Raw genomic sequence first — 25,016 nt, 5'->3', positions numbered from 1 at the left:
TATTCAAAGAGACAGGCCCTCTTAGTCAAACTCAGAGCTAGCTATGAGTAGTCTTGTTCATACAATGTCCCATCCTGAAACATTTTTACCGTTTGGCAGGACTTTTACTTTGCTTTCAACTAGGTGGATTAACTTTCCTTTGAGGCTATTACAAGAGTTGTGTCCTGTGGCCCAGCTTCTTGGGATGAATATTTGGCAGAGCCAAATTCGATATCATAATCTCTAGTGCCTTTGATTTGTCTGCCTGAGACTGTCTGTTTTCAGTTCACATCTTTTGATAGGTTTTATTATACCAGTCATAAAATAGATGTTGAAAAGAAAAAAAAAAAAAACTAAAAAGAAACTAGCAGTAAGTTAAATTTTGTTCACCACACTGCACATTTGGCAAGCGGCTTAATGACCCTAGTTAGTGTTATCCTAAGGATAATCTTACTAAAAATACCTTCCATATGGATCAGTTTTCTCTGGCTAATTTGATGTCTATATCTTGTTTTCTTTAAAGACTTAGGATTTCTAAGCAGTCGTGTCATTATTTTTACTTCAGTATATTTTTTTCTCAGTTTTCCCATCCAGGAGGAACATGGCCTTGGGACTGTGCAGTGCCGTGTGGAAGGCGATTACATAGGTCTGTTTCAGAACTATCATTTAAAAGAAACTCATTTCTTTCTTGGTATGCAGAAAGGAAAAGAAAAACATATTCCCTATATAGTATCATGTGAATGATAATAATTGCTACCAAAATAACCTCTAAAAGCAGTACCCAAACCACTCCAGTGTAAGCTAAATTAATCATCACAATCAGCAATCTTACTTTACAAGTGATTATGTTGATAATGTCAACCCAAGTATTAGGATTTAAATTCTGCTTCATCTAAATCCAAGCCTGGGGTTTTTTTTATTTGCCATACATGTGTCCATTTCTTCATGAAAGTCATGGTGCTAAGCCTCTGAAATATTTACCTGAGCCACATGAAAGAAATTCCAGGCTAGGACAGTAATGATGGCATTGGAGGTTTGGCCTAGGGGAGCAATGTCTTGGCCTAGGAGAGCCATGTGCAGTTCTGTATTCAAGAGTATTTTTCTGTGTTTCAGGTTCCCAGAACGTTAGTTTCTCAGTATTTAACAAAGGGAGGTAAGTACCTGGGGTAGACAAATCTGTCTGTGTCTTGTATCATCTGTAATATCCGGTGTTCTTTCTTTAACCATTATAATTTCCACCACACACCTGTAGGATAGAGCAAACTTCCCACACCTCTGTTATTTCTTTCACCTGAGGGAGGATTGTTCTGTCTTACCTACGGGCATCACAAATGTTTCAATGTTGGGTGGTACAGAATTTTAGGAGCTAGCCCTTATTTCAAAGTGCAGTGAATCTGCAGCTGTCATGTGTGTGTTGTGGGTAACAGTTTCCAGAGACACATTGTGTCATTAAGGGAATCACCTTCTTCACGATGAAGAGAGGTCACAGTTCATCATTCTTTGGAGACACAGATAAATCAGGTTTCTGGATTTCTCTGTGTGCTTTATTTCTCTTTCTGGCAGATGTTTTTGTCCTTAAAAGTGCATTCATGGTTTGACATTAATTTCATTGTGATTATATCAACAGATTATATATATGAGTATACAGCTCAAAGTATGGAGCTGTTTTCTCATTCTCTCTTCTCAAGAACAAAACTGATCTCTGTTGTAGGAATCTACTGTATCTATCTATTGGAGGAATCTAATGTATTTATTATGGGAATTTACTGTATTATCTATCTATCTTTCTATCTATCATAGGAATCTACTGTACTTATCTTCCTATTGTAGGAATCTACTGTATCCATCTATCTATTGTAGAAATCTACCTTATCTGTTTAGTGTATATTTGCTCAGTATTAGGCCTATTTATAGTCACTGCTGCACTTAACACTTCTAACATCCTATAATATAATGATTTTTCCAATGAACTTATTCTGTGAGCTTCTTTTCAAGTAGCCAAGTTTAAAAAATGCAATTATAGGTGACATTTTATCAAAAGTCTTTATTTTCCCTTGAAGGTCGATGGTGCACAAGGAAGCCTGGCTGATCAGTGCTAAGCAGGACCTGTTCCTGTACCAAACACACTCAGGTACTCTTTCCCTTCATCCTGTCTTCTTCATCTTTTCCCTCACAATGCACTCAGAGTTAGAATCTCCTTTTCTTCTGGCAGTTTTTCTATGGTCATTAACATGGTCTCTTGGTTCTGGTTGAAATTAATTGCTTGTATTTGTGTCAACTTTGATGTGCTTATAGTCCTGCGTTGCTTACTGACATTCTGAGAAATGCATCATTAGATGCTTTAGTTCTTGCACTTTCTGCACAGCTTGCATGTATGCAAATGTAGATGCTGCAGCCCAATCATGCATTGTGGCCTCTTGATGCAAGCAAGAGATGAAGTAAACATGATATACATGATGCTGGTGTCAGTGTAACACAGCGTACTGCTTTTACAGTGAGCCTTTTATATTATAAGCTAGAATAAGCATTATAAAATATGAGAAAAAGCATAGGACTAGTATAACGTCACAAGCAGATAAAGGTAATTTTAATTAATTATTATTAAATATAGATTGTACATATTTGTGTTGTACTTTGTAATATATTTTAACACTTCATCCTTGTTTGACAATTTCATAATTTATGTAACTAATTGTAGACATTTTTTCCTATTCCCTTCTTTCATCTTCCTCCAGTATTGTAGGTTTATATATACCAGCGTTACCACAAATGTGTGGTATGTATTGTATATGTCCTTACAGTAGCCTTGTTGATGTCACTACATGACAATCTTTCATCACCAGTACTGTCTTATGGGACCACTGCTACAGATGTGATCTGCTGTTGGTTTGTGCATTGTCAAGCAGATTTTGATTGTAGAATTCTATACAAAGTCTATGAATATAGACTGAATGAAATAAAGAGGAGTTGTACCTTCCTCTATGTTCTGAAAAGTAACAGAAGGAAGGTGGCATTTAAAAATAAAACAGGACTTCTTTCTGGTTATTTTCACACTCCATCTCTGTATTCATGCATTCACTCAGTGGCTTATGAATTGGCTTTCCTGATGCTAAGCTAATAATAATGTTGCCCTCTGATGGTCAAGCTCTGATACTAAAAGATCAACACTGAATAGTGGGACCCCACATGAATTATGAGCTCAGTTCACCAGCAGGCAGTTGGCTATTTAGAGAGAGTACCCAGTATCTATTAAATTTGTATTAAATTTTTAATTTAATCACAAAGCCACTGAAAACACGACTGTGACGTTGGCTCAGATTTCAGAAGCAACAAAAATCTACCTCTTCAAAAGAGAAAGCTATCATCTCCTAGATCATGGGACAAATGCCATCCATTCATTCTCCAGACATCCCTTCCTGCAGGGGCTGAATTGTGACACTTTTTTCTCTTGTCTTTTTGAGAACAGGTGTGAAGAAGAACCCATACTGATGGATAGAGACAGGAGCAACAAGACACTCAAATCCTTGTTGAGTGCTTGGCATATAATCTCAACATTCATTTCTTTGAGCTAAATGATAGGAACTAATGCCCTTGTATTGCTTTTGAGAAAACAGATTGTCCTAAGGTCCTTGCAAACTAAAAACCTCATGCATGAATCTAACGTTCTTCAGGAAGCATGCTGCCTGCCCCTGGTGCTGTACCTCAGCTTCCATGATTCTTCTGTGATTTGGAGCCCTGATGGGCTGGCTGGGTAGGCTGAAAGTATCTGTGATCATACACTTTATGGGATGGAGACTCACAGGCATGAACACTTTCATAGGTGAGGATATGGAGACTCCATAAGAGTCTGGGGCTGAGCTCTTCAGGCTGGCCCTCGATAACTAGCCCAGTGTGGTTAAGCTTCTAAGCCTTCTGAGCCGGGATGCAGCATATGTGAAAGGAAGAATGTGGTCCTGGGCCTTTTACTTCTTAAGGTTGTCTAAGGTAGTTGGGGAGAAAGAATATTTAAATTCACCCAATATTTCTCTATTCTCTTTATGATCACCTTCATGGAATCATACGGTTCTTCATTTTGTTTCCCTTATATTTTTTAAACATGATACATCTACTTTATTATAGTTTTTTTTTGAAGCACAGTTTCTCTGTGTAGCCCTGGCTATACTGGAACTTGTTCTGTAGACCAGGCTGGCCTTGAAATCAGAGATCTGCCTGTCTCTGCTTCCCAATTTCTGGTATTAAAGGATTGTACCTCTACACCTGGCTGGCACATCTATTTTATCTTTATAAATGTTGTGCAACTGGGAGCCCCATAATCTCTGGCATAGCTTAGTTTAGTGATTTCTAAGGAATCTGACTTGACATTTCCCCCCTGCAGATCCACGTTATACACAGCCACCAGCAATGTCTACAGCAAACGCACATCTGACACCTCTTTGCCTTGCACGTTCTCTAAAGCGGTGACTCTCAACTTTCCTAGTGCTGTGACCTCTAATACAGTTCCTCATATTGTGGTGATCCCCAACCATAAAATTATTTTCATTGCTACCTCATAAATGTAATTTTGCTAGTGTTGTGAATTGGAAGGGAAATATGGGATATGCAGGATGGCCTTTGGTGACCCCTGTGAAAGGGTTGCTCAACTCACAGGTTGAGTACCTCAGCTCTAGAGGAGTCTGTGAGAAATAGCCCAAGTGTTTATCTCCTCCTTAGGTATGTTTCCATCTTATTTTACCCCTCCTCTCCTCTCCCCCATGACTCTCTTCACCATACCCCTCTCTCTGCAATTCTAGTAACACTAAAATGCATTGTGCAACTTTTTTTTTTCTGTTCAGGGCTATTACTTGCTTTAAGCATTCCATCTCACTTTCATGTGGTTATTATTATTATTATTTATTTCTTCCTGAAACAGAGTCTTACTGTAGAACCTAAACTAGCCTTGAATTAGTTGTACCCTTGTTCCAACCTTCCCAGTGCTGGGACTGTTGATAGATGTACTACTTCTTCCTTCCTTCCTTCCAGATGTACACTTTCATGCTTAGCTCTCCTTGGTCAGTTTAAATCCAGTTAAGATATTATTTCCAGAACTTTTTTTCTTTTCCCTACTCTGTACCCCCACTCACTCCTAAGCCTTTCTTTATGCCATAGCCTCTCTAATTTTGCTGACCCATATGAAATGACCTACTGTAATATACATACTCTCATATGTACACACATCCTTACCACACTCACCTGCTTGAAGAAAGGGACTGCTCTGAACTCATCTTTGTCTTCCCGGTGTAATAGAGTAGGCATTATGTGGGTGTTGAAAGGATTGTACTGCTTTCAGCTGTTCTAGAAGGCTAGGAAGCCTCTCTTCCCAGTGAACAGTAGTGAATGCAGAGACCCACAGCTGCTCCAGATGCTGATGATGAGCCAAGTGCTCAGCTCTAAATGAGATGCTTATACCACTTCCTTAAAGGCTCAGGAAAGACCATGGAGGAGAGGCAGGAAGAATGTAAGAGGCAGAGACAGGAAGAAGGGGTGGAAAATGCCACCTCCTGGCCTTGGTATAGTCACTGCAATCTTGAATTCACAGCAGTTCCAGTTACCTGCACAAGGCTGGCAGGTAAGCCACCAGTTATGAAGGAAAGGGGTTTCATGAGCTCCTTTTCCTCACTGTTCAATTATTGGATACTGAAAGATCCTGGGAGATGTGGAGACATTGCCTTCAGTTCCGGACACATTGATGAGTTGACCAAGTTCCTGTGAACTTGACTACATCTGTGGTCAAATGGATGACCTTGGCTAAAATCAGTGGGCCAGTAAACAAAATAAACAGACTTGAATGTCGGAAAAGGATTTGTAGGGAGAGAAGGGTGGTGAGAGTATGGAAGGTGGAAGTAATTAGGATGCATTTTATTCATGAATGAAGATGTCAAGGAACAAAGCAAAAAAAAAAAAAAAAAAAAAAAAAAACTATTTCTATTTTGAGGTTGTAAGCATTTATGACCAGCCCCTGTATAAATACATTTTGTTTACGTCATGTCTGAATATGTCTACTATACATTAGAGTATAAATATGTATAAGTTTACATTAGCTTTTCAAAGCCTTTTCCACTGAAAGGAATAAAACTTTACTTATTTTTTTAATTCAAACATTTTTAAAATTTATTCACTTTACATCCTGGCTGTAGACCCCTCCCTCATCTCCTCCCAGTCGTTCACTTCATCTCTCTTCCCCCTCCCCCTTCCCTAGTCCTCAGAAACTGGGAGCCTACCATCTGACCCCAGCCTATCAAGTCTCATTAGGACTGCTTCCATCCTTTTCCTCTGTGGTTTGGTAAGGCCGCCCCACCAGGGGTAAGTGAAAGGAGAGCAGGCAACAGAGTTCATGGCCTAGACGGTTCCTGCTCCCCTTGCAAGGGGACACACATGAAGACCAAGCTGCCATCTTCTGCTAGGTCTTCTCCATGAGTGGTCCTAGGTTTATGCATTAGCCTCCGCAGGACCCCATGAGCTCAGACTTGTTGGATCTCTTGGTCTTCTTGTGGAGCTCCTGTCCTCTCCAGGGCCTTTTATCCCTCCACTCTTACATAAGACTCTCCGGACTCTGCCCAAAGTTTGGCTGTGAGTTTCAGCATCTGCTTCGATCCCCTGCTGAGTGGAGTCTTTCAGAGGACATCTATGGCACGCTCCTGTCTTATTCCCTCTCTTCATCTGCTTCCAGTGTCTATTCTATTTGTCCTTCTGAATGAGAATTAAGTGTCTCCTCTAGGGTCCTCCTTGTTACTTAGCTTCTTTAGGTCTGTGTATTGTAGTGTGGTTATCCTGTATTTTTGGGCTAACATCCATTTATAAGTGAGTATATACCATGTGTGTCCTTCTGGTTCTGGGTTACCTCACTCAGAATGATCTTTTCTAGTTCCATCCATTTGCCTGCAAATTTCATGATGTTCTTGTTTATAATAGCTGAATAGTATTCCATTGTGTAAATGTGCCACAGTTTCTTTATCCATTCTTCAGTTGAGGAAGACCTGGTTGTTTCTAGATTCTGGCTATTACAAATACCACCACTATTAACATAGTTGAGCAAATGTCCTTGTTGTATGGTGGAGCATCTTTTGAGTATATGCCCAGGAATGGTATAGCTGGGTCTTGAGGTACAGCTGTTCCCAATTTTCTGTGAAAGTGCCAGATTGATAGGATTCAAACTTTAAACTGTCAATATTTAAAGAAAGGACGAGGGGCTGGAGAGATGTCTTAATGGTTAAGAGTACATACTGACCTTGCAGAATACTAGAGTTCAGTTCCTAGCACCCACATGAGGCAGCTCAGAACAACCTATCACTTTAGCTTCAAGATAGTCTGATGCCCTCTGCTGGCCTCTGAAAGTGCCGCACACACCCCTCTCCAACTACACATAATTAAAAAAAAAAAAAAAAACCGTTGAGGAAAGAATAACATGAAATCTTTGTGGGTATGTTTCACATTGTAATAGGGGATTCGGCTGGAAAGGAATGTGAGTGAGACAGTCCATGTGCCTGGGAAGAAGCCTGCAACGTGGGCAAGAGCTAATGCCTGGGTAGTGAAAGCCCCACCCAGTGTACCCATTGTTGATTCTTCCATGTGGGGTAACTTACTCTTCCCTGATGTTAAATTAAGTCCTTAATGTGAAGGACTTATTTCATACGAGCACATTTGGGGTGCAAAGGCCTTTGCTGGTACCGTGAGTTGACCTTCCCTAAAATGACTGATCCTGTATAATACATATTGTTATTGTGTGCATCTAAAATGACTATTAGAAAAAAATTTCAACTGTTGCTGGACTTGCAGTATAAGAATTAAGGGATGATGGTTTTTCTTATTTTCTGGGGAGGGGGCATCACAGTATATATTTAGAAGCTTACATTTTTATAAACTCTTGCAGAAATCCGATCTGTGTTTCCAGAAGTTGGAAGCCTTGGGGGCAGAACAGACATCACTGTTACAGGGGATTTCTTTGACCCTTCTGCTCAGGTTACCGTTGCAGGTAATTTTGCTGACATGGTGTAGGAGTGTCTATCTCTTACGGCTCACAGCTGTAAGCGGAAGCTTTCTTACATTTGAAACACGTATGTATGTATGTATGTATGTATGTATGTATGTATGCATTCTTTAGTGTGTGTATTTGCATGTACATGTTCGAGTGCATGAGTATGTGTAAGGGTCTTTTATTACAGATGTATGTATGAACTTTCAGAATTCTCCTTAGGGATCCCATGCGACATTAGACATGTGTCTCCCAGGAAGATAGAGTGCACCACCAGGGCTCCAGGAAAAGGAGCCAGGCTCACTGCTCCTCAGGCAGGTAAGGAAGCCACTAGGGCTGCTCAGGGAACTGTCATGCCTTGTCTCAAGGAGCTAGAGAGTACCAGGGGACAGGATTGAATTCTGTCTCAGTAGTGTGACCGATTGGATCCCCAGTGTCGCTGTTCAAGCCTTTTCATATCAGGAAATATCTTATAGCCATTCATTTGTAGAGGGGCACTGCATTTCCAGCCGCAGCCATATGTCTAAACAGTGGACTTCAGGCGGAATGTAACTGCCACCAAGACACCATGGCTACTGAACGGAATGCCCAAAATGCCTCTCCGCATTTGGTAGGATGGTCTTACACTTTTAGCTGAGGAGACAGGAGCAGTGGAGCATGCTCTTTTGTGCTCATAAGAGCAGCAGTAGGTAGGTCATAGAGTAAGGCACGATGGGATATATCTACATGCTGTTTATTTCCCCTGAGGCCATTTTCCTGCTGATACCACAAATGGGGATGTGCTGTGACACGGCCACAAGCATCTGCCTCCAGTAGACAGAAATGGAGGCGGCAAGGCAGCAGGTTCCACCTGTCTGTCTTTATTTGAAGCTCCCACGTTTCCTGCCAGGCATTAGCACTAGAGGCTCCAGTGCGGTGAAGGATAAGGAAAGTTGGCATGTTGCTCTAGGAAAGTTGGCATGTTGCTCTGTCGAGAACCACAGGCTGCTGCTCTGTGCGTAAGGAACTGACCTAATGCTCAAAGATGCAGTGAGCCAATCTGAAAGGCTCAGCACCTGTAAGCAAAATTGCCCTGCGGGAGTGAGGGAGTGAAACCTTGCAAAAGACCAGCCTTTGCTGTGCAGAGACAAATGCAAAGCTCTCCCTTGAGAATTCTGGAGCTCCCGGATTCCCAGGGGGTACTTAAAGAGAGCTCCCACCCAAGGAGACAAAAGTACTGAAACAAGCAATGCAGGGAAAGTGTGTTTCCTGTGTTAGGAAACAAAGTGGTCCCCTAGTTGAGCGTTTGCTTCCTGCTTGAGTTGTGGTAGGATCATTTCCGGAAAGCAGCTATTTGAGTCAGTGATGCCCTCGTTGAAAACCTTTTGAGGTTTGTCCTGTGAAAGTAGGGCAAAACATCGCGCAGAGCCCTGCTTCTCCAACAAGGCTGCTTCTTGTCCTGCGCAGGGGAGAGGGGTGCGGGGGGGGGGCGGTGTGGAGGGTGGGAGAGGTGGGGTAGAGGTGTTGAGTGGGAGACAGGGGTGGGGGTGGGAACCGGGGGTGGGGGTCAGGGTAGGGACACAACACAAGATTAGCATCCCAGGGATTAGAAACCAGGGGTGCAGCCTTCCTTCTCTGCCATGTCCAGCACAGCCCAACAACAGAGTTGCCCAGACTAAAACAGCAACAGTGTAGGGGTTGGGAACCCCAGGGTTAAAGTGATTAAAAAAAAAAAAACATGCTTTTTTGGATTTTATTAATTTATTCAGATTACAACTCATTTGTTATCCCATCACTTGTATCCTTCCATTCCTCCCTCCCTCTCGCTTTCACCCTATTCCCCTCCCATAGGTCTATGACCGAAGGGGACCTCCTCCCCCACTATATGGTCATAGGCTATCAAATCTCATCTTGGTAGCCTGCTTATTCTTTCTTTGAGTGCCACCAGGTCTCCCCACCAAGGGGAGGTGGTTAAATATGGAGCACCAGAGCTCATTAAAAAACACATGCTTTTAACTCTCTGCTTATCCCATCATACTCTCCATCAAGAAGCCACCATTAGCCAGCAAGGAGCAATATTAGCAGATGAGGAGCACATCTAGTTAAGGGTGGAGCTAGAATCTGAATACACAGTTCTGATTGGCTACAGCTTTAATGCCCATCCAAGACGATTATCTGATATTGATCAAGATTTGCATCCCATATCAATGCACACATGCCTTTTGCCTCAAGGTTTGCTTAATATAAAGTGTTAATTAATAAGTACAACATCTGTTAAAATGCCACATAATGAAACTATGGCACTGATTGGTCTTGTATGCAGGTTCACAAATTGAAGTCATGCTACTTGAAGACTTTAAGGATTGGCAGGCTTTTTATTTTTTTTTTTATTTTTGTCTTTTTGCTTTTGTTTTTTGTTTTTTGTTTTTTTGTTTTTTTTTTCTGGAAAAAGCAGTTTCATGAAATAGAACTTGCAGGCTGAGTCAGGACTTCCTGTTCACTTCCAACTTCAGAAGGCCTGTCAGCCAACGTCACATGTTACCATCACATAGGCCACCTTTCTGAACAGCATTGTTTGCTCCTTCATGCCCTCTCCAGGATGTGACCTTCTTCTGTGGCTTGGAAGCAAAAGTTTTCCTCCTCTCTACTGTCCTCTGAGAACATCTCTCCTTAATTTTTCTAACCAAGTTGGTCTTTCTAAGAGGCTAGAGTTTTTTCTTTCTTTCTAGAAAATCCCTAGTATCTGCAGAATCTCTCATAGGACTACTCCATCTTGGTCTCTGATGACACACCATCCTAGAAAGCACCCGCAGTGCCATTCCCCCTGTAATTTGAGTGGGGTCCTTGTGAGAATTGCCACCATCTGTTGGTTATGGGTTACATGTATCTCCCAGGTAACCGAGGCCTTCTTTTTGAAGTTGGAGACGCTGCTGAGGGTGTGGAACTGACCGAAGCCACCCCGGGGTACAGGTGGCAGATAGTCCCTAATGCCAGTTCTCCATCTGGATTTTGGTCAAAGGAAGGGCGACCTTTCAGGTATGTCGTAGGTAAAGTGGGAACCCTAACTTAAGTGATCTAGGAGACAGGGAAGAAAGCAGTGATCTTTTTTAGGGGATCACTTGTCATGTGAGCCAGTTCAACATGAGGAGGGGTTGGCAGTGTTCTCCACCACCGTGGGTCATTGTGCTGATCATATGACCTTTTGTAGCAGCACAACCAAATACTGACCAATGGGTAAAACCCATATTTCCTGTAACTCTAAAGCTGCTTTGGAGACAAGTGGTCTCGGCCGTGGCTCCCCACTGTCCTGTGCTATGGTCATAATCATCTGAAGGCTGGTACATCTGCAAAGGGATTTGTAGATGTGTGGAGACCCAGATGCTGTGCTCCTGCAGATGTGTTTGCTTTTTCTAGACTGCTCAGAATAACCCCATGGTGTTTCCATAATGAGGAGCAAAGGACAAGGGCTGCCATGTGCTGTCGCAGGGACCCAGGCCTCGTTTAGTCTCATCTGACTCTGTTTCTCTGTGTTCTAGAGCACGGCTCAGCGGATTCTTTGTGGCTCCAGAGACAAACAATTACACATTCTGGATCCAGGCAGACAGCCCAGCTTCCTTGCATTTCAGCTATTCCGAGGAACCAAGGACTAAGGTATTGCCCTCCTCTGGGTTACCTATCCTTTGCTCATTATCCTTTGCCCTTGAAAGAATAAAGGATCAAAGATAGGGCTTCCCTGTTCTGTAGTTGTAAAGTGCCATTCTGAACTGGTCGACCACGGACTTTAATTGCTGGAAAGCAATTTGGATGACTATAATGCTACTGTAAGCCCAACATTAAGCTACAGTTGTATAGCTTTGCCAGTAATACTTATCTCTGTGAAATATGTATATCTCCATTCTCGAGATGAGAAAATGGAGGCTTTGAAGGATTGTTTGGCATGCTCAGGACCACTTGAATAAGAGAAGCATTCACAAAATCAGGTTGGTCTGACTCTAAAATGTGGGCTTTCCCCATTGTTTGGGTTAGCATTGTGTGGGGATCTAGTCCTAGCCTTGTGCCTTTGGAAGGCCACCAACATCCACTGGTGCCTCTGGCAGAGACCCACAGTGTTCTGCATAGTCTCTCTGACAGTGATTTTTCTCTTGACGGTGTCCTTAGCCATTGTTGGTCATTCTGCTGAGAAAGTCATGGATTTTGATGAGCTAGTGCCATTCCAGGTCTTTCAAGAGCTTAATAATATCTTCTTGCCGCATCACACAGACATAGGGTGTTAGGGCAGGCACTGTTCCAAATACTATGAGAGAGAGAGAGAGAGAGAGAGAGAGAGAGAGAGAGAGAGAGAGAGAGAGAGAGAGAGAGAGAGAGAGAGAGAGAGAGAGAGAGAGAGAGAGAGAGAGAAGTAGAGAAGCACACAAAGCCACAGGACAAAAGTGAGTGGGCTAAGTTGTTGGAAAGTGCTGAATACGTAGAAGCTTTTCAACTGCTCATTATTTGAGAACAAAAATAAAAAATGTATGGAAAATTCAGTGTTGTCCCTGCTTGGCTTATTTGGGCACAGGTAGAAGCAGCCTCTGTTGCCGTTGGGACTGCTGACTGGTTTGAATCTTGGGAGCAGAATAGGAATGAAGGGAGCTGGCAACAGAAGACGGCTAAGCTAGAACTGCGGGGCGGAGCCAAGTACTACTTGGAAGCAGAGCAGCATGGGATAGCCCCCAGCCGGGGGATGAGAATTGGTGTCCAGATCCACAACACCTGGCTCAATCCCGATGTGGTCAACACTTACCTTCTGGAGAAGCACCAGATCCAAGCCCGAGCCCAGAGACTTCCAGAAATACAGGTCTGTGTGTCTTTCTAGTCCCTTAAAAGTGAGCCACGGGAAGAGCGGAACCTTCCTTAGGGGAAGGGAAGCCAGCTTAGAATAAGGAAACCTGCGTCAAAATTGCAATTCTTCTGCCACAGATGTAGGATCTAGGGTCTTGAAAATCAAAATTATTTTCTTTAAGAAAGAAACATTATTATTTATGTGATTTGCTTGTAGGCTCCAAGCCTTATGTTCAGAGGTCAGAGGACAATTTTCAGGGGTTGTTTTTTTCCTTCCACGATGTGAGTCTCTGATACTCACCACAGGTGGTCAGGCTCAGCAGAATGCACTTTAACTCACTGAGCCTTCTTACCGGACACATGAATGTGTGCTTGTAGGCTCCAAGCCTTATGTTCAGAGGTCAGAGGACAATTTTCAGGGGTTGTTTTTTTCCTTCCACGATGTGAGTCTCTGATACTCACCACAGGTGGTCAGGCCCAGCAGAATGCACTTTAACTCACTGAGCCTTCTTACCGGACACATGAATGTATTTTTAAAAATGTAATCTTATTGAGATAATAAGGATACCCTCTAACTAGATAGGACTCCTAGTAAAGGGAAGGGAACACCAACCCACAAAAACTTCGACTCAGAATTAACCTTGCTTATAAGATATGCAGGAATAAAGACAAAACAGAGATTGAAGGAATGTTCAATCAATGCCTGGCCCAACGTGAGCCCTGCCCTATGGAAGAGAGCCAGTCCCTGACACCATTAATGATACTCGGCTATGCTTAAAGACAGGAGCTTAGCATAGCTGTCCTATGAGAACCCAGTGCCGGATCCAAATAGATGGCAGAGTCACTGACAAACATTAGGCAAAGTGTACGGAGTCGTGTGGAAAAGTGGGGGAATGGATAGGAGGACCTGGGCATGACAGGCGCTTCACAAAAAGACCAACGAGCCAAATAACCAGGGCCCAGAGGGGCTTGCCAAGACTGAAGCACCAACCAAGGACCCTCAGTGATTTTTGTTTCTCTTGACTTTTTAGATGTTGAATGTGTCAGGTAAAGGAAGCTTTCTCCTTACTTGGGGCAACGTCTCTAGCCAGCCAGTTCCTGCAAATGCCACAGCCCAACAGGTGAGGGTCTTCTTCCAATAATGGAGGTGAGCATGAGAGTTTTCAGGGGTGGCTTTTAGGCCTGGTATTTGAACGACTGCAATTTTATTCATCTTGATAGATCCAAGCCGCCGTTGAGGAGTTGCTTGTGGCACGATGCAACCTGACGCCGGTTTCAGCTCGTGTTCTCCTCCAGCTTGGATTTGAGCAAGGTGTCTCCTGAATTGACCCCTTCTGCTTTTCTCTTCTATTACTGCCTCCATTTTCTTTCTTTCTTTTTAATGACATAGCAGCAGTTTCTGTTTCTTGACCAAAATGGTAATAGAATCAAATAAAATCATGGACACTTGATGTGGATGGAGTGGGCGGGAACTTAGGTGTGCAGGAGGGAGGGAGATGCTTGGGATGTGTGTCAACCAAAGAAGTAATCTTCCTGGCAATTTGGTGGAAAGAAACACTGCCCAGAGACTTTTATTCTAAACAGGGTATACAACATTAAAAAAAATCTTGTTAAGTTCAAAATTAAAATGCTTATCAATGATTTTTGTGTGTGTGATGATGGAGATCAAAACCAAAGGCTTTGCAGATGCTCCTTTGGAGGTCTTCAGTTGAGCCACACTGATACCCCCTTCCTTATAAAAGACATTTTGAGACAGATTCTCATTGAGTTGTTCATATTAGCCTTGAACTTGTGACGGTCCCATCTCAGCCTCCCAAGTAGCTGGGACTGCAGGCGTGCAGCACCGTTTCTAGCTGATAGAAGAAAATTATTATGTGAGAATGTAGACAAGAAATTCTTAAATATGTATTACTGTGCTTTATTGACATCCCCCATCACTGGACAAAACATTCTGAAGATTATTCCTAAAGTGAATTAAATTGTTTTATTGAGGGGCTAGGAGAATGGCTCTGGTTAAGCATGTTTACTCCTCTTCCTTTGGACTCAGGTTCAGTGGCCAGCACCCACTCCAGTCCCAGGTGATCTGATACCCTCTTTTGACTGACATCCATTACCTCCTACATGCGTATGGTACATTGATAATCACCGAGGCACACTTACACATACAACAAATAAATGAACAATTAGTTTTTTTCTATTGCCGTTCCCTTTTTCTTTCTTCTCAATGGTGCTTCCTATCTTGGCACGTAGAGAAGATGGCATCAGTAGTCCACATTCTGTGGCAGCCAGAGAGTTATTTCTCACAGCTGGGGCCTTCTAGTCAGAAGGTGCTAGGCCTCTGAACTCTTCCCACCTCTCTCTAGGCTGAGGAGGCTGATGTTGCTCTTCATTTCCTGTACACATCCTGCCATGTTTCATGGCTATGCCTCTGTTCCTGTTTATTTGAATTATGTGCAGGCCTAGAAGGCTCCAGCTCTGATGGGGTCCTTACCAGTTCAACGGAACCCTTCTGTGGCAGATTCAGCCTTGGTCAACTGCGACACCTTACCCTAAAGCCCTCAGCTGCCAGCAAGGGCTATCGACTGGATGAATACCCATACGTGAGTGTCTATTCTCATATTTGAGCTTGGCAGGTTGGGAGGAGTTGGCACTATTCTCTGGGCTGCAAAGTCAAATAACAGAAGCACCGGGGAATGGTTTTTGTAATTAGTATAGCACGTTTTGCATTGATGTTTTACATTTCTTAGGTGCTTCTCCAGGCTCCTACCTCTGGGTCACTTCTTGAGAATGTTGCTGTTAGCTAGAAGGCCTATGCATTTTTTGTCAGATATTTTCTTTGCTCTCTAAGCTGGAGAAATAGTGCAAATCTTTCAGACAGACACTGGTGTTGAAGTCCAATCCTACATCCTGTGTGCTTCTAATATCTTACTTATGTACAACCTGTCTTAAGACTTACTCATCTCTAAAATGGCTAATGTTGTGGTCCAGCTCTCAGGAATGTGGTGAAGATTAATTCGATAATATAGTAAAATGTTTTGCAGCAGTGAGGACTCAGCTGAAGGTCATTATCATTATCCTTGTTGCAATTAGTGTAACTAGTGGATTGATGGAAATACCTACCACTATTTTTATTTCTTTAATTAAAAAAATTATACATTAGTGCTGTATTTACATAAATTTCACTCTCCCCATTGCAATTCCTTGTGTTACTGTACTCCTCAAATTCATAATTCGTTGTTAATTATCACACACACACACACACACACACACACACACACACACACATCCTTCTGAGTGTATTTAGTATTGTCCATGTTCCTATGCATTTGTAGCTGGCCATTTGGGATTGGATAGCCTATCAGAAGGCTAGTCTGAAGAAGACTGATTTTTTTTTCCTCTCTCAGCAGCCCTTAGCTGCCTGTAGTTCTTCATCTATGACTGGGACTTGAGATTGTCTCATCCACGTTTGGAATGGTACCTAGTCTTATCATTGTGCAGGCCTTTTTTTGGAATATCATATTGTTGGGGTTTCATGGGTGCAGCTTAGCTGTCACATATAAAAGATGCCATCTGTAGCAGACATTTTGGTCCTTTGGGTCGTCACATATTTCTGCCCCTCCTCCAAAATGTTTCTTGAGCTTTAGGTACAGGCTTGTGTTGTAGATATATCAGCCCAGGTTGGGCACTCCATGCTCAGTTGTTTTCTGCATTTTGACTAGTTGTGGATATTTGTGGTGGTCTCTGTCTTCAGCAGGAAGATGCTGCTTCTTTGGCGAGGGGTGAGAGCTACATTTATCTGTGGTACAAGGATAATTATTTACAGTGCAAAATTATAAATAAATGATAGTTATTTATAATTATTACATAATAACCACACTGGTTTATAAAAGTTGGCCCAATTCCTGAACACTTATGTTCTTAAAAAATATTTTTTTCATGAGTATGGGTATTTTTCCCATACCTATTTTCATATGTGTCCAGGTGACTGTGGAAGCCAGAAGAGATCTTCAGTTTCTCTTCTGTATTTTCATATGACTGTGAGCCACTATGTATGTGCTAGAAATTGAACCTAGGTGCTCTGGAAGAGCTGCTAGTGCTCTTAACTGCTAAGCCATCTCTCCTGCCCCTCTCCAACAATTGTTACATTTTCGCTTTGGTAGCTCTTCTATTTTCATAAACAGGTGCAGCCTATTGGTTCTGGAAACCAAAGTCGGTGCTTACAGGATCACAGAGGTCATGATAATCTGCATTCTTCCCAGCTGAGCTGTATTGGGGGTTGGACTAACTGGCTTAGTTTAGGGCCCCATCCATCTTCAACCTCTTCAGTATTGCAGGAAAATTCTACTGGGTACATTTGCCCTTTAGGGGAGAGTTGGAAATGCATAGAAATATATTTGTTTGTCATAAGGGGAGAAATGTTATAGACATTTAGTAAGCAGACTCCAGGATGCTGCTAAATGTCCCATACTGTAGAAGACAACTTTCTCAACGGTACCCTGCTCCCTCAAAGGCAAGTATGTCGGGTGTGGAAATCCCTCCTCTAAAGACTTCTAACCGGGATTTGTATTGAGTTTAGAAATCAAGTGTGCTGGGAATTAGAGTAGAAGAAAGGCTAGGACAGGGCCAGTGACTTGCTGAAAGCCCACAGGTGCTTGAGATAAGCTAGGGAGTTTATAGTTAATACGATGTAAAATCCTCATTGCTGAGCCTAGTCCTAGACGTTGAAAAAGCTCTCCATTGATCTTGGCCTCAGAGACCGTAGTAGCTGTGTTATTTTCTGTCTTTGTTGAAGTAGAGAATAATGCTTTGCGCTTCCTGCTGGACTAGAAGCCTGAGGAAGACAGGACTCAGATTCTTGCATAACATGTAGCAAGGTCTTGTCGCATCCTGCCTGGATTGCAGCTTCTGGCAGTGTTGAATTGAAGGGCATATCTGTTATCCACAGCTGTGCCTTGCATACAGAGGCCACGTGAACACGACCTTGAAGATGGCTGCTTCTTTCATATTTGGCTTCCAAAATACCATGAAGAATACCACCTGTGAGTGGAGTCTCACGGAACCCTGCCCTGAGAGGTAACGATGGTGGGAAGGTGTGGTGGGTTCTGCCTCCTAGAGGGTGGATTGGTTGTCTTGGAGACAATGGTCCAGGTGAAGTCCTGAGTTTCCCATTTGGGCCTCAGATAATAACTCAGGGCTTTGAGATGATTCTACCTGGCATAGCAGTTTGACTTGAGAGACAGTGTTATGACTATAGGAGTTTGACAGAATCCTAGCCTCACCTTTGGGATAGAACTTTCAAGACATTCTTTGACCTGCTAGATGAGAAGTATTGGCACCCCGAGAATCTGCACTTGACCTAAATGCATCTAGCTAGTGGGTCTGTAATAAAATTAAGGTACCCCGGTCTGTTGATCCTGTTTTCTATTTGAACATTTCTCATGGGTCCTCATGTTGTTTTAAACTTCAGTGAACAAGCAAATACCCAGGATGGTCCTTTGGTTAAAGCCTGGCATTTAATCTGTTTAAGATGCATAATTACATTGTTATCTGAAAGTGCTGTTCAGGCCTAGTATCCTGAATGACTGACTGACTTGAAATGTGACTCACCTTAGTGTAGATGAAGGTGGGTTGAGCCCAGGGCATAGGGAGCTGCCTGGTTCTGGCCTTAAGGATGAGGCCTGAAGGCCCTACTCAGAGGCCGGCCCTCTGCTCTGCTTTGGCAGCTGGCAGTTCACTTGTGTTAACCTCTGGGACACATGTGTGCGTTGCTCTGAGGAGCTCCAGTTTTCTCTGGCAAACACTCCATTTCTGGTCCATCGGATTGACATCTTCCCTGTGGTCCTGGAGGCAGGCCTGCTCTATGTGGATGAGATCATCCTTGCGGACACAAACATAACAGGTGAGCACCACTTCTGCTGTTCTCTTGGGCCTGCCTGTCAAATGCCTACCTCAGGCTTTCACAGTAGAGATTGCTCTTCTTTTCCAAAGGACAGAATGGGTGATTCTTCAACTCGCCTGCCTTGGTTTGAAGGCAGATGGAGTTAGGAGTGCCCTTACTTCTATGTCTGTCTGTCTCTGTGTCTGTCTCTCTCTCTCTCACTTATCTCACAGTTTTTATCTTGCTTTTTGTGCATGTACTCTTACTTTCCCACTTTACTACTTTCTGACGTGAAAGATTTAAATGTTTTCATCTGTAAAATGGGTATAATAAAGAATATTATACCAATAAAGACATCAAGATTAACCAATGGTTAGTATGAAGTTACCCTTTATGTCTCCTGACCATGGAAGTACTTAAAAACATAAAAATTGTGATTGTTACTATGTTAGGCCCCTCAGGGTCTCTTTCCACCTATTTACAGTGTCTGTCATAGATAGTGCTGGAAGCAACACACAGTATTTGCTCTTATATATGGCCTAAAGGTCTGATCTAAGATTCTCCAGATAGACAGCTGGTGCTACAGGGACCAACCTGTCCTTTCTGTCCTTCCAGACTCCTGCCATGCAGTCTGAGTTCAGTTCTGATTTCTTTCCCCACAAAGTCCCATGTCACTCTCTCTTTGGGATAGTCTTCCTCCCTGGCTGTGCTGGCCACTAGCTCTCAGGACACTGGGCTCATCCTGAAGAGCCCCACTGAGGTTGGCCATGCCTGAGTACCAATGGCCATAGCAAATGGCGCAGTTTCTCTCAGGGCCTCCAGCCTCCCAACTTTTGCTCCCTTTTCTATTCTGCCAAGTTTGTTTATTGTGACTTTGGGCTCAGTTCTTCCATCTCACCAGCTTTACACTCTTGTCACTTGTCATTTTATTTACAAAATGGTCAACTTTTGAGCCTCCCTCCTAAAAATGGCAGACCCAAGGGGGGTAAGAGGTTGCAAGTGGCTCATGAGAGAATGGTCATCTTTGAAATCACATCATCTTTTTAAATTTAAATTTTATTTTATTAATTATATGTGTGCATGCATGCATGGCCAGAGGACACCTTTGTGAAGTTGGTTTTCTCCTTCCACCTTTCAGTGGGTTCTGGGGTTTGAAATCAGGTCCCCAAGCTTGCATGGCATGTGACTGTATCTGCAGAGTCAACTTGGTAGCATCCCTACCCTTTAAAAATTTTATATAATCTTTTATGTGAATCAAGATCCCATGTTTTATTTGTTTTATTGGCCTCACACTGACCACTGCTAACTGCTCCAATTTTTCTCTGGCACAATGAAAATGATATTGTTCAGATATAAATTGTAATGATAAACCAAACTGGTGTCTAAGACAACTGGAAGATGTTTGTAATCCCAAGTACTGCTTAGATTTCCAGAGGGCCAAGGCATTCAGTATTTCATACATTTAAACATGTTGCTTGGGAAACTCTAGATTAGATAGCAAGTACCATTTCACTTCTTTCTCTTTTTATTACATGTCATCTGTCACTCTAAACCAGTGGTTCTCAACTTGTAGGTCACAGCCTTCTTAGGGTTCCATAGCATATTAGATATCCTGCATATCAGATATTTACAAGTCATAATAGTAGCAAAATTATAGTTATGAAGTTGTATAAAATCATTTTATGTTTGTGGAATCACCACAACATGAGGAACTTTATCAAAGGGTCTCAGCATTATGAGTGTTGAGAATCACTGCTCTTCAAGCCCTTGCTGCCAGGGACCCAACTCCCTTTCTCACTGCCCTCACCTTTTCTAGAAGCATCCAGGGAAGAGGTGAGGAGCACAGAGATGAGGGAGGGGTGAGGGCAAGAAAGAAGGCTGGGATCAGAGAAGCACTTTGCTTCCTTCTTTGTCAGGTTGCTCTGCTAGGACTAACTCCACCCACCCTGAGTTTTAGTTAAAGGCAATATGCACTACATAACTAAGCCCATATGCTGTTTGTCTAATCAATATACTATGTACTCACATTATTCTGCTTAATAGCCTCTATGGAAGTTCTTTCCATCTACAGTGGTAGCTTCTATTATTACTAACATCATCTTCATCATCATCATCATCATCATCTTTTTTATTTCAAAAGCACCTGAGACTGTCCTTTCATCTCTTGTCTGTGTATAAGAAAACCAGGTCAAGAGGGGCTTATTCTCAAAGTCTTCCATGCTCTCCTTTCTCTCTGCCAGTGCATATAACCTGGATGAAGGAGAGAATGGAACCGAAACATTCCTGACATGATCTCCTCAGCAGAGCTCATAATCAGACTGAGCACTTGCCCTGTGTCAGTGTTGCAGTAAGAATTGGGCATGCCAGACCTGGCATGGTGGCATATGGCTTTAATTTCAACCCTGGAGAGGCTGAGATAGGCAGATCTCTATTAGTTCAAGGGTAGCCTGAAGTTCCAGGATATCCAGGGCCCCATATGGGAAGCTGTGTCATAAAACCAAAAAAAGAAAAGAAGTGGACATGAAAAAAATGAATAAGACAAGTATATTATTGCCCTTGAACTCTTTGTAATCTGAATTGGAAGCACTGTTGGGGAAAACTGTCTTTTACTCAGTGCCCAGTGGGAAGACAAAGGATATTGGAATGTTTTGTGGTCATTGAGGTCTGCAGTCTTACTGACATATCAGCCAAAAAGATTTCTATCAGTCATATATGCCATATATATCCGTGCTTTAGATATGAGAAATATGAGCACGGGGGGGGGGGCTGGTGTCTATTAGCAGAGTGGCTGTCCAATGGAAGTGGGAAAGCAGGATTTGACTTTGCATGTTTCTGCACACACGTCATTTCATAAACACTTGGATTGCTGGCCTAGTACATTCCTCAGGTGCATGGCGTCCTTAGGGAGGACCGTCTGTCTGTGTGTCACTCAAGTTTCCAGAGCGTGTGGGAAGGAAGGGGTGACTGTTACCCACAAATAGAACATGGGGGGTGTTCTATGAGGCGTTTGGCTGGCAAGGGCTTATTTTTCATTTTATTTTTTTTACTGTGGAGTTGAGTTGATCTTCATCTTCCTATACCACGGCATTATTCTCTTCTTGATGATAAGCTGAATGTGGCCCTGTCGCCCCCGCCCCCGCCCCACACTTCTCTGAGTGACTCACCATCTCCAGCCCAGATACGTCCACTTTACAAGTCGCCTTTATCTTGAGTTATTTGGTACTAATGGGACCCCTGGTTTCTAGTTTCTCAAGCTGATTCTGCACTGGCCGGCCCAGGTGGGAATCTGGTGGAGTCTGTCTCTGTGGTGGGATTTCCTCCAGTCTACAGCGTAACCTTCTGGTTGGCAGGATGCGGCTCAGAGCTCCCTCTCATCACTGTGCGGTAAGGGGTGGTTTTCCTAGATGGGTCTCTCTTCTGTACTCACAGCTGGCTATGGTGCACACAGGCACAGCTTTTATTCGGACAGGAAAACTCAAGTGTGGTGCGTTGACTCAAGCAGAGATTTTTTTAAAAAGACAATATGCTGGGGGACCCAGTAGGTTTGGGGTAGGGTCTGAAAATTTACATTTTTTAATGACCTAGTGGTGGCCAGCAGAGTTTATGAACCTACTTATATTGAATTCGTTTTAAGCTCGTTTAATTTTTATGCTGATCAGAGTAAACACTATTTTCCATTTACTCTCCTAACTGCAGACCCAGTGTCTTTCAAGCAGTGGAAGAAACAAAAGTATGCATTTCTGAGAACTTGCCAGCAGATGGCACTAGAGCATCACAAGCCTGGCTTCTCAGTGGTGACTTGTTCCTAGCAGTAGTTTACTAAGGTTCAGCCTCTTCGAAGTTCCGGGACCACATGTATTGTTATTCTTTCAATTTTTACTTAAACTCAGCAGGATCAGCAGAATTGAAATATCCTGCCTTGTATATACTGTGTGCACTCTATATATACACATGTGTATAAATATATAAATATATTGTACACATACACACACACGTACGCATACATGCACGCACGCACATGTTCTCACCATATTGGGTGGTTCTCAATTATTAACTATGAAATGATAAAACCTGATCTGTGTTACTGTGTTAAAGGTTCACTCTCAGAATATTCCCAATGACCTTCCACTAGGTGTTTTCCTCAAGTCCCTGGGCCATGAAGGAAAAGAGCAAGCCCTCTCTGGGGCCTACCTTCCAAAGAACCTCAACCCCATACACGATCAGAGGTCTAACGTTATGAGACTCTGTCCCCAGGGGCTAGGATTTCAACCTGTGAGCTTGGTGTTTGTGAGGGGAGGACAACTAGTCAGCTCAGGGCAGGCAGTGACTGGACAGTGTTCCATCTCAGGTCATGCTGCAGTTATTTGGATCCATTTGTTTATCAAAAGTAGCACCCCGCCCCCCGGGCAGTGTGTGTAGATGCTTCAGCAAGGGGTGCTGGGGGGAACATTTATGAACCACTGCACATTGACTCTGGGTATGCAAATGAGACTCTAGAAAGCCATGTCCTTTTTGAACCAGAGATGGGGTGGCAGGTAGGTGGAAGACTTGCTTGTTGCTCCGGATTCCTGTGCTCATAGGTGGTATGTTCTTAAAGAGCCTGCTATTTATAGCACATGGTTCCTGCAGTGGTGGGAAAAGAACATCCAATATCTGGGAGCTGGACCTCATAGCCTAGAATCATGGATACATAGCTGTTGTGGCTAATGCTTTGCTTTTGATATGTCATAGCTATCTGCCCACTGAGGGAACCGGTTCTGAACTGATTGAGGTGGCAGCACAGAGACTTCAAAGGACAAGCCCGCCTTTGGGAGGACGCTTCATCCTCCACCTCTCTGATAAAGTGATACCTGGTAAAGGGGCAATTGGGGTACAATGTTTGCCATGTACACACTGAGGTACACAAGGAGAACAGTAGCCTGTGAGTCCAGCAGTTAGGATGATGGGTCTGAGGTGGCGATTTTCAGATTAAAGCGATGGGAAGGGACCAACTGCACAATCCCAAGCTTTTTGTTATTTGTTTGTTTGTTTTTGGCTTTTGAGACAGGGTTTCTCTGTGTAGCCTTGGCTGCCCTGGACTCAATTTGTAGACCAGGCTGGACTTGAACTCACAGCGATCCACCTGCCACTGCCTCCCGAGTGCTGGAATTAAAGGCATGCACCACCACTGCCCAGCCGCAATCCCAAGCTTTTTATTTTGTAGATGGGGAAAGTGAGTGAATTTGCTTCCTGAGGCTATTATAATAAATTATCACAATGTTGGAGACTTACAGCTACAGAAGTTTATTTTTAGTTCTGGGATTGGAAGCCCCCCACATGAAGGTGTTAGTAGGGCCGCCATTGTCCCTGCTCTAGGAGATTTTGTTGGCTGCTTCTTTCTGCCCTGGTGGATGCTGTCATTCCTTGGCTGAAGCTGCATGGCTTTAGCCTCAGCTTGTCATCATAGCCTGTTTCCTTTGTCTCAAAACCTTCTCTTTCCTGGTCTTGAAGCACACACAAGATTTTATTACATAATGCATGATAAACTCTTCCCCTCAAAGTCTTAACTTGACCATATCTTCTATCACATGAGACAGTATTTATTCTCTGGTCTTGCAAATGATTAGGACACTGTCTTTTTTGTTGTTGTTTGTTTGTTTGTTTGTGTGTGCAGGGATGGAATTCAGCCAGCCACACTGAAGCTTTCCTGAGGGTCTTATAAATAGTCGATGATAGGATCAGCATATGAACCAGGGTACTTTAGGTTCAAACTCACCTTCTTTCTAGAACGTCCTAGGCCATAGCCCATTCTGCCCAAGTCCCTGAGAGTTAAATGTAGTGCCACTGTCTTGTGCTATTGAGAATTTTAGTGGCCACCCAAGTTTGAAAGAGATTAAGACACAGCATGGTGTTTTAAGTGCTTCGACAATATACACTTTTTATAAAGCATAGAGTATTAGAAGGGATACCAATATTGCTCAATAATGTTAGTGATACATATTGGTAGGGTGTGGGTCTTCAGAAGGGAGGCTAGAGGCATTCAGGAAGGCTGCATATCTAGCTGGTACATGCCCCCAAGTCCGATTTCCTGAAAAAGAGTTTCCTGAGTGGGAGGCAAATGGGTGTGTTTACGATAATGGGACAACACAGGAAAAGGAAAAGCCAAAGGCTCCTTGGTTTTTAGGGTCCGAAAAATGGGTCAGTGTCCACAGTACCTTTGCCTCTATGGTATGAATCATCAAGCTATATGTCTCACAAACAAGAGAGTGTCTGCAGAGGTACTTTTCTGGTGTCACGTTACTGCTTGAGCCACTTAGGGAAGCCAGCCTTAGCCCAACGTTCTGAAGTCACTACAGACCCAAAATTAGGCGC

The 25,016-nt window shown here is 43.0% G+C and overlaps 1 protein-coding gene across 1 annotated transcript in view; it reads left to right on the top strand.

Moving 5' to 3' along the window:
• Positions 1 to 25,016, top strand: part of Pkhd1 (PKHD1 ciliary IPT domain containing fibrocystin/polyductin) — a 474,396-nt gene that overhangs the window by 26,167 nt on the left and 423,213 nt on the right. Inside the window, 15 exon segments of the mRNA XM_051152952.1 lie at positions 561 to 625; positions 1,093 to 1,132; positions 2,040 to 2,110; positions 7,886 to 7,987; positions 8,210 to 8,305; positions 10,861 to 11,002; positions 11,503 to 11,617; positions 12,525 to 12,803; positions 13,819 to 13,908; positions 14,009 to 14,099; positions 15,245 to 15,387; positions 17,733 to 17,860; positions 18,511 to 18,686; positions 21,911 to 22,049; positions 23,397 to 23,518. Coding sequence (XP_051008909.1) covers positions 561 to 625; positions 1,093 to 1,132; positions 2,040 to 2,110; positions 7,886 to 7,987; positions 8,210 to 8,305; positions 10,861 to 11,002; positions 11,503 to 11,617; positions 12,525 to 12,803; positions 13,819 to 13,908; positions 14,009 to 14,099; positions 15,245 to 15,387; positions 17,733 to 17,860; positions 18,511 to 18,686; positions 21,911 to 22,049; positions 23,397 to 23,518 — 1,799 coding nt within the window.

The sequence above is a fragment of the Acomys russatus genome, chromosome 11 (genome assembly GCF_903995435.1).
Source record: "Acomys russatus chromosome 11, mAcoRus1.1, whole genome shotgun sequence".
Classification (NCBI taxonomy): domain Eukaryota; kingdom Metazoa; phylum Chordata; class Mammalia; order Rodentia; family Muridae; genus Acomys; species Acomys russatus.
The sequence above is the reverse complement of the archived record's forward strand: the minus strand, read 5'-3'. Positions and strand labels throughout refer to the sequence as shown.